This window comes from Festucalex cinctus, chromosome 2 (assembly GCF_051991245.1).
Source record: "Festucalex cinctus isolate MCC-2025b chromosome 2, RoL_Fcin_1.0, whole genome shotgun sequence".
Lineage (NCBI taxonomy): Eukaryota > Metazoa > Chordata > Actinopteri > Syngnathiformes > Syngnathidae > Festucalex > Festucalex cinctus.
In genome coordinates, this window is record NC_135412.1 from 34056763 (window position 1) to 34070125 (window position 13363).

At 38.6% G+C, this 13363-nt stretch overlaps 1 protein-coding gene across 1 annotated transcript in view; it reads right to left on the reverse strand.

Moving 5' to 3' along the window:
* Nucleotides 1-648: 648 nt before the first annotated feature.
* arhgap4b (Rho GTPase activating protein 4b) overlaps nt 649-13363 on the reverse strand; it is a 41291-nt gene continuing 28576 nt past the window's right edge. The window contains exons 10-24 of the mRNA XM_077514785.1: nt 12839-13024; nt 12607-12691; nt 11985-12012; nt 11205-11232; nt 8865-8925; nt 8532-8609; nt 8017-8145; nt 6139-6244; nt 5756-5983; nt 5179-5234; nt 4824-4995; nt 4238-4336; nt 3288-3395; nt 2485-2587; nt 649-2298 (exon numbers count right to left, since the gene is read on the reverse strand). Of these exons, the coding sequence (XP_077370911.1) occupies nt 2083-2298; nt 2485-2587; nt 3288-3395; nt 4238-4336; nt 4824-4995; nt 5179-5234; nt 5756-5983; nt 6139-6244; nt 8017-8145; nt 8532-8609; nt 8865-8925; nt 11205-11232; nt 11985-12012; nt 12607-12691; nt 12839-13024 (1683 nt within the window). The 3' untranslated portion in view covers nt 649-2082. The remainder of the gene's footprint in view (nt 2299-2484; nt 2588-3287; nt 3396-4237; nt 4337-4823; nt 4996-5178; nt 5235-5755; nt 5984-6138; nt 6245-8016; nt 8146-8531; nt 8610-8864; nt 8926-11204; nt 11233-11984; nt 12013-12606; nt 12692-12838; nt 13025-13363) is intronic.

Below are 13363 nucleotides of genomic sequence, written 5' to 3' on the forward strand. Positions count from 1 at the left end.
AGCACTAATCCAAAATGCCACAGGACAGATTTAGCCTATGAAAGGAGACCTTTACTGTAGATATATACACAGAGTGGCTCAAGTGCTATTGTGGTGATGCCCATTTTTCTCACTTGGGTGTGCACTGGGTGTTTGTGGGCAGAGCTTATTTTAGGAGGATGGAAGGATGAGTCCATAAGATCAGGTTGCAACACAAGTGGGCATTAGAATTGGGTGGTGAGGTGGGAGTGCTCATCAGGAATTAAGGGAGCACAAGCAGCAACAATTGTTTAAGAAGGGCGCAAATACACACATTTTTTGTTTGTTTGTTTGTTTGTTTGTTTGAGATGACTGTGATACACAAAGCCAAACAATCATTGACACCTATGGGAAATTCAGTCTTCAGTGAAACTTGTGTGCATTTTTTATTTTTATTTTTTTAAGAAAACTGTAGTACCAGGAGAAACTCCACACATGGTGAACATACAACTGCACTCAGCAAGGCAGGAGCTGAAATTCAAACTCTGAACCTCAGAAATGTAAAGCAGATTAACTAAACTCACATTACTGATATAATTGAACAAACAAACAAGAAACAATTATTAATATTCATAAGGTGTTTCTGCCACTGTAATACTGTATAAACATCATTAAATACACTGACAAAACTTTAAAAGTCATCACTCCATCTTTTATTTTCATCATAGTTTCTTTCACCACACACAGTATGTAATTTTACACTTGAAATCTATTGACATGATCAAACAGTGATTTAGAATAAAAGTTTGCGTTTATTGCGTAAAACAACGAAACATTACATGTATGTTTTTATGAAAAGTCAAAATAAGAGGGTCGCAATGCATGTCAAACCATCTCAAATGTTTGGAATCAAAGTCGATAATATCATAGACCTTTTGATCATGTTCTGTGGATGTCTATACTTACATATATTTTAGTGTGTGTGAGTGTAGTTACTAGTTAGGAGTGAGTTCCCCAAACGTAGTTGCCATAGTCACAGTTAAAGCCAGACGAAGTCACATGAGTTCTCCCCTGACACGAGGGCAGTTTTGGCTCTTGCACAGCTTGAAGAAAGCCACGAAAAGCCATTTAATTCTTTCAAAGGCAAACCTGAGTCAGCCCATCTTAACTCTGCAAAGCCCTGAGTTTTGCCTTGTCGGCCATGTATCACATATGAAAGGGAATGCTTTTTTGTTTGTGTGTGTTTTGTCATATCACTGCATGCTATTTCATATATTGACATCCTGTGGCTGCAAACAGCAATGTCAATGCAAACATCTTTTCATGTCGTAAAAAGACTTGAAATAAAGAGAAGAATGAAAGTAAAACTAACACAGAGGCACTCCTTGACACAGGCCTCAGATTGGCTGTCTTGTTTCCTCCTTCAATAATGAACAGAATTTGCTTTTTCAAAACCTGCCACTAGAGGACAGTCGTTTGCTGACATGAGCATGCCAACCAGTTTGTTTTCACATCACGAATAATATCTATGAAGAAGTATTAAGGCCATATACAAATGGAAAAAAATCACCACAAGAACAGTCAAAGACAAGAATAAAGTTGCAATGCTAAATCGGGTGTCTTTAATAAAGTTGGGATTTGTGAGAAATAGATAGTTATTTGGGGAAACAAACTTTTATTTTTTTATTTTACAGACTAAAGTTGGGTTCTTTTCAATGTATGACAAAAGGCTTGTAATTTTTGATGAATAAAGTTGTAGTCTGCTTTTAGTTTATTATAAAAAGAAATAATAAATACAATTTCCAACTTCATTTTTGTAAAGTTTACATTTTTTCCCCCCTCTACAGCATGGCCCTAATATTCCTTCATATTGGTCAGAACATATCCCTTACTCTCCAAAACCAGTCTAAACTTTAAAAAAAAAAAAAAGAAGACTAAAACCATCTGAAAAACACACAAGACATACTGCAATACAGCACCATGTGGCACTAATGAGATGGCACAGACGTAAATATATACATTTATCCTAAAAATAAATCAAGATTTTCCCAGAATGCATGACAGCATATTCATTCTCAAGTTTTAAATCTATACTTTAAACCATCCTTCCAGTTTTAGGGTATGTCAGTCCACTGGCCGGAAAAGGGCCCGTCCTCGGATACCAAAGCCCACTTTTTTGGCAGTCGGGGCAGCTTGAGAGAGTGGAGAAGAGGATGAGGTGGATGAGGAAGAAGGAGGGGCAGCAGGAGTAGCGGCGGCTGCGAGGGTTGGTGGCTGCATGGGAGGCTGTCGAGACAACAGCTCCTTGAACACAGAGTTCATCTGGCGACTGATCATCTCCTGAGTGGCAGGGGGCGGGGCCAGAATGGGACATAGACAGGATATGGCGCATTTAAAATGACAAATTGTTCTACATTTACTACATCATCTTGCACTTATACTATTTTGTAATAAAAACTAGATTATGACAAAAACACAACTAAAAACCTTATTCGACTCTGAAAACAGTTCAATTGAGCTACCAACCTTGTCAACCGATGTCCTGTCTGCCTGAACAAATGCTGGTCTGTCCACAGGTTTGAACCCTGCCTGTCTCACAGTGTCCAGCGTGTGTCTTCGTTCCTGAGACCTGAGGCAAAAAAAAATAAAATAATAATTCTTTAACTTTTCCTGGGGTGATAAACGCTTGTTTTAAATTGCGCTAAACTGTGTGCATCTGCGAAAATACCAAAACAAAGTCTAATCGGTCCCTGCGTAGATTTATACCACGCCTTGTGCCAGACTTGAGCTGCTTACAAAAATAGAGCCCTGAGGGTATATTTTGATGGCTTTCATGGTTATTTATTTTTGCATCAGCATATCAGTAGGTAAGACTAACCCTGTCTCGTGGCCGTCTAAACTTAGCTCATGCTGTTCCCTATTAGTGGGCGATTCTGCCTTAAAATGAAAGTAAGAGCCAACATCAAAGGATCAAAAAGCTGTCTTTATGAACACTTGGCATACTGCCAATCAAAGTTTATTTCCAAATTCAGATGGAGAACGGCGAACCAATCAGAGTAAAATTTATTTACATATAGATTAATAACATGAAATCCAGCTGTCTCATCTGCCTGGTGTTGTGGACCAACTAGAATAGCTTGAAAAAGAGCATCCTGGGCATTTCCAACACAAATGATCTTGCATATAAATGTGCGTGGTCCTCCTCAATTTTATTTTCAGAACACTGCTGCTTCACGTCATATTTCATAACAGGAACACTACTTCTCAAGTGATGCAAGATTTCTTAGTCAGTCCATTTTATAGACCTGTCAGGCGTGAGTATGTCTTACACTGGCAGGTGGCGTGCCGCTGGGGAGGTTGGTGGCTTTCGACCGGGGCTTCCATCACTTCCTCTCTGTCGTCCAGGCAATGACGCGCCATCACTGTTCACCCGCATGCTGTTGAAAAGCACACAAAGAAAGGTTAGAAGTTTTTGACTGATACAATTCTGGTTGGAACAGAACATTTGCATCTCCTGTAATTATGTCCAAAATTTGTGATGAGCAAAGCATTTTTGATATGCTGTAAAAAAACTAAAAAAACAAAACAATATTAATAGTTCTTACAGCATCACTGTTGTCTTAATGTATTGTGTTACAGCAAAGTAAATCATTCCAATAAATATTATAATATATCGTACTCATTTCCCACATTGTGTTGCATTGTGTTGTTTTTTTGACCTGAACAATGTCCATGAACAATATACTGTATGACAAACGAAATGCATAACGTATTTCATGATGGTAGTGTTAATATATATGCATAACGGCTGAAGAATAAATTCACACAAACAATTGCAATATAGGCCATATCGTACATATTAAACAGTTCCATTATGATGGGAAGGTCTTTTAATCTAAACATTCAATCCAGGTAAAATGGGGAGAAGAATTTAAAATATAATGTCGCATTACTTTCTCTGTGATCCTCTGGTGCATTCTTATCCAGCTGTATGGCCTATTTAGATTTGCCACATTTGCAAGCAAATGGTGAAACAGTCGGTGCAATGTTTTTTATTATCCTACTGTGTATGTTTCCACTTAGAATATAATGAATAAATACGTGTAATTAGCCAAACCTGAGTGCAGTCACCAATTTTTTTTTATTTAATTATGTATTTCATGACTCGTTGACTCGTCAACTTTCTTGTTGTAACAAAAAATGTTATGAAGTCATTATATGATGCAAAATAAGTGCTTATTTGTCAATCATTGCAAAATGTGAATGTGTGTGTTTATACCGAACGGTGCTCTCTGTATGAGGATCATCTGCTGACAGATTTCCAGTGCTGCCGCCGCCACCTCCTCCTCCTCCTTCATCCTTTTTCCCTTTCTCTGACCTGCAAGAGGAAACAAGAAATGTTATTTTCACAATATGAACTTTAAGCATGAGATGATACTTCCTTTCAGATGAGAAGACAAAATATGTGCTCTTCACTCATTTCTGATCCAACTCCTCTTATGACACAGAATTTGGATCATTTATAAATGTAAAGAAATCCTTTAAGGTGGTGATTGTTACTGCATATAAATACAAATAGCATGCATATACCATAGATACAAGGTTATACTAAAACCTGAGAAATTATGATGAAAGTGCTTGAAATTGATCTGGAAAAAAGTGTAGATCATGATTTTAATTAAATTATGTAAATAAAAGTTTTAAAAGACCAGAAAGTGTTGACTTCTGTGCTCTCTTTCACTGAGTGAAAACCAGTGAAACCCATTTGATTACTTTCTTGGTCTTTTTGCTAAAAATAAAAAAAATATAAGAACAAGAAAAACAAACATAACATGATCTTTTTTCTTAATCTAAAGGCTTCTCACCCTTCCAAGACGCTGATGTACTTGTGTGGGATGAGACCTTTGACCCCTCCTGCTTCGCCCCTCCACCAATCAGAAGAGGCCTTGCTGTGAAGAAGAAGGAGTTCTCCCTGCTTGAACGACAGCTCTGCCGGGGATCTCGCTGCGTAGTCGAACATCGCCACGGCCTCCCATTCTGTACGTGCAATACATGGAAAAAAGAAAAACACAAACAAACAAAGCACACACTCTTATACACAGAATCCTTATGATTTGCAGTCATATTCTAAAATGTAATTCCAAAAAGGATCAAAGAGAGGCTATATTATTGTCATATCTGAAATGTAACTCTGTGTGTGCATGTGTATGTTCTCCTCACCATCTTCACTAGGCAGATGTTCAGCCTCTACATCTCCCTCCTCTGTGATTGGTTCACTGGAGACAAACAAAAACCCAAAGGTGAGTTTGGGGTATTTTCCTCTTCGTTGTCTCACATTTGGTTTTCTTGCAGAACAAGTCAGTTTTTGATGCTGATACTGATACTGATAAGTGTTTGGCTGTCTGTCATCAGTCATCTAAAAACACGCAGCATTTTGTTCTTTGATTAAGTGTGAATCTCTCGGAAACGACAATGACATTAAGAAGTACAACATTTAGAGTGAGAAGTGTCGAAATAGAATAATGATACTGTGAATGATTGAGTCTCCATCAGCAGTCACACAAATTGAACAGTGCTTGCACAAAGCGGCCCAGAAAAGCCTTTGATGTGGCATCAAATTCATTTAATAAGCCAGAGGATAAGCCAAAAAAAGAAGCTGCTTTACATACTTTAAGCCATCTCAAAACTGGATATTAAATTCCATCACTCACTCCACACATATCACATACAGAGAGAAAATGGCCAAATGAAGCAGTGAACAACCACATTTAAATCACATTTCTATTAAAGCACTTACCAATATTCCTGCTCAAGAGTCATGTGCTTCTCGTAGATGGGGCCTGGCAGTTCTGATTGGCCGGGGAATATAACATCATGCTGGAGGATCATGGTTTTGACAAGGTCATTGACCTGTGGCTGCCGAGCAACGGCATCATCCGAATCAACCCCCCTCAGCAGGCTTGGGCCGAAGCAGACTGCCAGGTTGTAGGACTGCATCATGTTCTCATCACTGTACTGAGTCACGCTGTGAGAACACACACAAATTAAAAGGTATTACAATAGCAGGCAGCAAAAAGAATCAAATATGCCTATGTTGTGTCTCTTGTGAAAAGATAGCAGAAAATACTACAAAAAGCTAAGCACTATAATATGTTTGAACTGCGCAATATGTTAACTCACTGATTGAGGAATGCAAACAGGTATCGCATTACGATTTGGAGAGGTCGTGGGAAGGCAGAGACAATTGCTTTGATCTGCGCCGCTTTCTCCGCCATACCTTCGATTTCTGAATGAAGACAGCAAGGAAGAGGAAAGCTCAACATCAGACAATAAAAATAAACTTTAATTTTCTGCATTCAATCTTTTTATTAGAATAAAATGATGAGATACTAACCCATTTGGCTCAATACCAGGAAAAGTACAGCCACTACTGTCTTTTACTAATAGAAATAGTAAGAGGAGACTAAGGCCATAATGCCACGGGTATACATTTTTATCAATTATAAATCTTTCTTGGTAGAGTCTGATCATTTTAGCTTTAACTAGAGTTGTCAAATGATTAAATGTTTTCATCAGATTAATCACATTAATTTTGATCAATCGCCCAATCAAGATTTTTTTTTTTTTTATCATCAGTTTTTGTCAACTAAATTTGAAGAGCACTTGTTACGTGTTAAGTCTTTCAACATTTAATGTTATGAGGTGGTCTTCAACAGTTTTTGATCCACTGCACATGCTCATCCTCTTTTTCTAATCAAATAATTATTTGCATAATTTAAAATAGAGAAAAAATACCCAATACTTTGACATGAACAAATATTCTGAATGTCATATGCATTTATTAAATGCTTTACTTTAATGCATATAGTTGTTTACTGCTCAAACACAACATGTGCTACCTTATTAAATTAATAGTGTGGTTAATCTGTGTTAATAAATAAAGCAATATTTTTTTGTGATTAATCAATGAGTTAACGCATTAACTTTGACAACACTAGTTTTAACATATCTTTTAAATGTAAAATCACATGACTGTAATAAAGTGTCAGAGTCGTTTCATTAGCCTCTAGGATTTGGACCACCACTGCAAGTGATATTGAGCCACCAGGAGTTGCCGCCACAAAGAGCCAATTATAGTAGCTGCAGGTTTGATTTGACAGATTTGAGAGTTGTCTAAACAATTGCTGGGAATTATAGTACATGTCGAATAAGGTGGTGGACATCATGTTTGACAAATTTCATTAACTACAACAATGCTTCTTGACCGGGGTTCGACTATTATCAAACCCCAAGGCTTCAGTGATAGTGATTCATGATTAGACGCCCTGCTTGGCCATGATTAGCTGCAGGTGATGATGCTACATTGCTTGGTGTAACTGCATGTGCTGTAGAGAATTTGGTGCTCTCAGTAGTTGACTTGTGGCTGTTGTGAAGGTACGTCGTGTGATTTCTTTATTATTGTAATCCCTTCATACTAACCATGTTGAGCAAGAAAAGAAAGTGGTCGGACGAATTTCTGCAATATGAATATGCAGGGATAACGGAATGGATTGTGTTCCACAGGGTTGAATTCTGGGGCCTCTGTTTTCATTTTATCTGCTGCCCATGTGTTCCATCTTAAGAAAACAGCGGTGGTTGTTTTAAAGTGCTATATGAATATAGAGTTGAATGATGGGTGTCAGCGTCCTAACTGCATGATTTATAATGCCAAGTTGAGCATTTCTCATCCAGTACAAACTAGCTATCTAGAAAAACCTCTTTAAGATGCATGGAGATGAGTAATACAAGAACATAGCACTTTCTGAATTCAAGGTGACAAGAGCCAGATTTGATGAAAAGGCTGCTCTCCCTGTTCATTTTGTTCAACAGTCAACCCTATACATATGTCTTGAGTTAAAAAAAAAAAAAATCTTTTAATAAAGAAGGGTTCAGTGAATGCGTGTAGGTGAGGTTCAGTACCTCCAACATGGTTAAGAAGTACTGAATTAAAAAGTAACAACAATGTTGAAGCACAAGCTAGATCAGTATCTGAAAACACAGAATCAAGAGGGGTCTTACGGACACACTCCAGAAGCTGCAAGTAGCTATCATAGGGGAAGAGCGGAGGCTCAAGGCCCCTGAAGTAAAGCTTCAACACTCCAGCCACCGAGTCCAGGTCACACTCACTGTCCGATAGAGGGTCTTCTCCTATACGGGAAGAATATGAACAGATATGTACAGTGTGATACACAGTATCTCTATAAACACAACTTTACAAATAGATTAAAGCATAACCCAAAGCACATTGTTTTGTGAACAGAAAAGGGCCTGCTCCCTTATAGAATATAGAAATTTTCCCAACACTGCATTTGGTGATACAACATGTAAATAAACTAAACTATGTGTTGTTTATTGCTCTCTTAGTTTGAAAAATATTTTCTTTTCAAGACATGGGTCAACATTTCATGCATTATCTGAATATTTAGTGATTAACAAACAAAACACATGCATATAAGTAGTTGCAAAGTTAATACTACTTAAAATCATTATTTTATTAACATATTGAACATGTACTCTGTCTTTTCCAGATCTACCTCTCTCAAAGGCATCCTTGATCAGATTAACTTCTCTTTGTGACCCAGGAACTCTGAATATTCCTTCATGGTGGAGACCTAAAACAAACACACACAACATGCACTTCTATATATATATATATTTTTTTTTTTTGCTTGTACATTAAGATTCACAATAACAATTTGGTTTTACAGTAAAGTACGATCAAATTAGGAGTAAAATATATGACTAACTCAAAATGCTGGTAGAGAACATAGTGGGCTGGCTGACATCATGATGACTACATCGCTCGTTTTAAAGTCCGCAGAAGCTCTCCCAGCATGGTTTATGGCCAGTCATGCAAATTATCTCACCGTGAAGGTTTATGAAGCGGATGCAGCTTTCAACCACCACAGGGATCTGCTGGCCAGAGCTCTGCAGAGGAAAGAGGATTTCAGAGTCGGAAGAAATAGGACACAAAGAAAAGATCATAATAAACGCCTTTGGATGAAGGAAAAAAAAATGCAAATAAATATACAATATGATTGGAAAATGAATAAATGGATTGTGAAGGTGGAAAAGCTACAGAAGGTCATAAAATGATGATGGCTTTGTCTTTTTGTTGCTAAGGGGGAAAACATTCATCTGTCAGGGCAGTAGCAAGGATGAGAAATGCTGTGGTTAAGCAAGGCTCCCCACAACCCATTTATGTATCAGTTACTGTATATCTATCTACTGTAACTGTTTCTCTCATTTAACGTTAATTCACTGTCCGTGTGAAATTAAGAAGGTAGTGTAAATATATATACACATATATAATGTATTGCTAGTCTATATATTTTCTCATATAGTGGTTGTAAATTATTCATTTTGTAATAATTTAAACATTTTCAACAAAAATATATATAAATTAATGATTACAAACGTGCCCTGTGACTGACTGGCGACTAGTTCAGGGTGTACCCCGCCTCCTGCCCATTGACAGATGAGATAGGATCCAGTATGCCCACGACCATTGTGAGGTTAAATGATTGGGAAAATGGATGAATTGATGACTATAAATGAAGTCATTATTTTAGGAAATTGTTACATTCGGGGTATGGGTGGACCCAAAAGCGGAGGAAACAGGCGGGAAGACAGACTGGAAAGATGATGTAAGGAACTTTATTAACTATGACAGGGAAGGACTGGACGAGACGGAAGGGGAGTAGACTTGGCTGGACGTGGACACAGATCATGGCGGAGACTTGGCGTGGCGTGAGGCAGAGACTTGGCGTGGCGTGAGGCAGAGACTTGGCGTGGCGTGAGGCAGAGACTTGGCGTGGCGTGAGGCAGAGACTTGGCGTGGCGTGAGGCAGAGACTTGGCGTGGCGTGAGGCAGAGACTTGGCGTGGCGTGAGGCAGAGACTTGGCGTGGCGTGAGGCAGAGACTTGGCGTGGCGTGAGGCAGAGACTTGGCGGGGAAGACTTGGCGGGGAAGACTTGGCGGGGAAGACTTGGCGGGGAAGACTTGGCGGGGAAGACTTGGCGGGGAAGACTTAGACTTGGCGTGGAAGACTTAGACTTGGCGTGGAAGACTTAGACTTGGCGTGGAAGACTTAGACTTGGCGTGGAAGACTTAGACTTGACGTGGAAGACTTAGACTTGACGTGGAAGACTTGGTAGACTTTGGCGTGGAAGACTTGGTAGACTTTGGCGTGGAAGACTTGGTAGACTTTGGCGTGGAAGTCTTGGTAGACTTTGGCGTGGAAGACTTGGTAGACTTGGCAATAACAGACTTGGTAGACTTGGCAATAACAGACTTGGTAGACTTGGCAATAACAGACTTGGTAGACTTGGCAATAACAGACTTGGTAGACTTGGCAATAACAGACTTGGTAGACTTGGCAATAACAGACTTGGTAGACTTTGGCGTGGAAGACTTGGTAGACTTGGCAATAACAGACTTGGTAGACTTGGCAATAACAGACTTGGTAGACTTGGCAATAACAGACTTGGTAGACTTGGCAATAACAGACTTGGTAGACTTGGCAATAAAGACACCGCTGTGACTAGACATTCAAACAGCAAACATCAGACAATGCTCCCACACCCGCGTGAGACAAACACCACTCCCTTATACAAACACTAATGACAATAGCAGGACACACCTGGGAGACACAGCAGGGAGGGGGAACCAATCAGCAGTACACACCAGGAAGGGAAGACACAAGCAGGTGGACAAGGTTAACCATAACGAGACTGGGGAAGAAGACAGGAACACCAGACAACCAACACTCACCAAAATAAAACAAAAACCCAAACAAACTGAAACGTGACAGAAATACAGTGCAAAATGTGACAAAGTATTGAGTCTGACAAGACTTTATAGATATCACTATTAACATTTTCTTTCTTTAACGCTTCAAAAGGCATTAGGAGATAAGAAAGGAGTATTTTTGCTGTCTTTTTTTTGTTTAACAATGATCCATATTTACTATATTAAGATAAGCAAAGTTGAGCTAAAAAAGAAAAAAAAATAGATGAAAAGTGGCCCTTTTTTCATCACAGGCACCCAATCAACTCCTAGTCTATTCCTCAATATTACAACAACAAATGAATCATGTTGATTGTAACATTTTTACCATAACACTCCTTCTTATGAGTGTATTTTAAGGTTGACAGAATGACCTAATTGTTCCTTGCTTCTTAAGAGCAACAACAGAGTTTGGTACCTGTGTACGAGACATTCGTCTTCTTCTTCTACACCAAGCAAAGCACAGCAGTGAAAAGAAAGAGAAACAGCAAGTAAGAAAATGAAAAAAAAATAAGCGTAAGAAAGATTTCGAAGCAGTGGTGCAAAGTGCACATAAGCACACACGTTAAGTTGAGGAGTCGAGAGAGGAGGCAATGGAGACTCAAGTGTGTTTTAATCCCTTTTAAAAAAAAAAAAAAAAAAAAAAAAGGGGGAACGGATAGAAGTGGGAAATGGATTAGAAGGACAGAGTACCATAAATAAGCTATAAGCATGACCAGACAGTACACACAGAGGTGGGCCCAGAATATTCCACATCAGCTCCTCAGACGCCGAATGGCATAAAAGCAAATCAAAAGATGAAAATGCATTTTTGGATTTGGAGATCGCGTGATCATTACCTGTATGTAGGAGAGTATATCTGTGCTGAAGAGTGTGTGGCAAAATTGGGAAATGGGTCTGGACTTCCGAACTCGCAACGAGCGAGCACATTGAGCTCTGGGAAGTACATAAAATGCATTATGGCGTTTTTTATTTTATTTTTTTTGTGGATATTAGAACAGTCTGTAATGATGCTTGCTAAATGCAGCTATTAGTCACACTCAAGTTTAGCAGTCCCCATTCCAAAAAAAAAAAGACTTGTATGTTCGAGACTGGCTCAAAATGGCAATGTTGAAACCAATTCTCTGTCCTCACTGCTCTCCTCTCTCGATTTCTCCATAGCTCACTCAGTCACACTATGTTTACATTTCATAAGTACCTGGAAGGATCTGTGTTGACGGCCTCAGCTGAAGGAAAGAGAAAAAAAACAAACATTTTTTTAAATTGATCTTTCACATATTTAAAGCCTGACCAGCTATTGAGAAGCTACTATTGTACAGTGGAACCACCAAAGTAATTCGACCCCAAAAGTTAGACAATGATCAAGTTTCTAAAAATGTTTGCTTTTGTTATGTAGTTGATGTGCTTTACTTTTTCTTTGGCTTTTTGAAATGTGTTTTGCCTTTTTGGTGATGCCATCACTGAAGGTTACCAGTAATGACTAACAAGAAAATTGTAGTGATAACCATAGAAAAAGAACTGCAACTTAGTTAGACATAGGGAAGTGTCTGGCTGTTTGTTTCAATATGAACAACACAATTATTTAAATAAACACTACATACACCACATTTGACCAAACATACACTAATGTAAATGTGACTCTAATAAGGACAAGCACCATAGAAAAGGGTTCATTTGATGCTAATGTAAAAGTCACAGATACACAAGTTTGTAAGTTTATGAATACAAGCAATACCGACAACATGCGAGTAGTTGACATGATCGCTCTGCAAATACCTCTTCGAGCCCAAATTTGGCGGCTCCACTGTATAAGAGTATACCTTTCTGTATGGCATCTTGTAGTAGATCATGTTTGGCTTGAAGTTTGAATGTCAAAGAACTACTGGTGAGAAACTCCTTCACTTTCTACGGAAAATAATAAGAAAGACATTAGCATTTTTTTTTTTTAAACAAATTACGCACTTACACAGGTTGATGATACAAAATGTATTCATTTTGGTAAGTGAATTGTACAAGTAGTAGGCTACATGCTGTACTATACATATAACCCACTGTAAAATAGTAGGTCTCTGTCTCCTGCTGATTGGCTCGACGTTTGGCGAGGGTAAGTTTTTGGGCGGAGCCTGCTCCGGGGGGCTCATGTAATAGGCTGCTGGGCACGTCGGGGGTGGTGTTGCAGTCGCTGTCACACATAGAGTCCAGCAGAGCTGTGAGTGTTGCTTTGAGGGTTTTACTGACCTGGGATTGGGTGAGATACAGATTATCAGGAAATTGATTTTCACTTTCTGATCATACAGTGGAGAAAACTAGTAACTTGAGCTGTACTTAAGCAAAAATAATATTAGGTCTATTTAACTAACTCCAAATAGAGTATATCCTATCAACTTTTAGCATTGCCATTTCTTTAGCTAATGTCAACTAACTTGAACTATAGTCTGGTGACTTTAGCCACAGTTAGCTAAATTTACGCTATTGTCAACTGGCCTATGCTACTGCGAAACTTTAGCTATCATTGACTAACTTCAAAAAACAACTTAGCAACAACTTAATAGTTTAACAATAAACTATAGGCTAGAC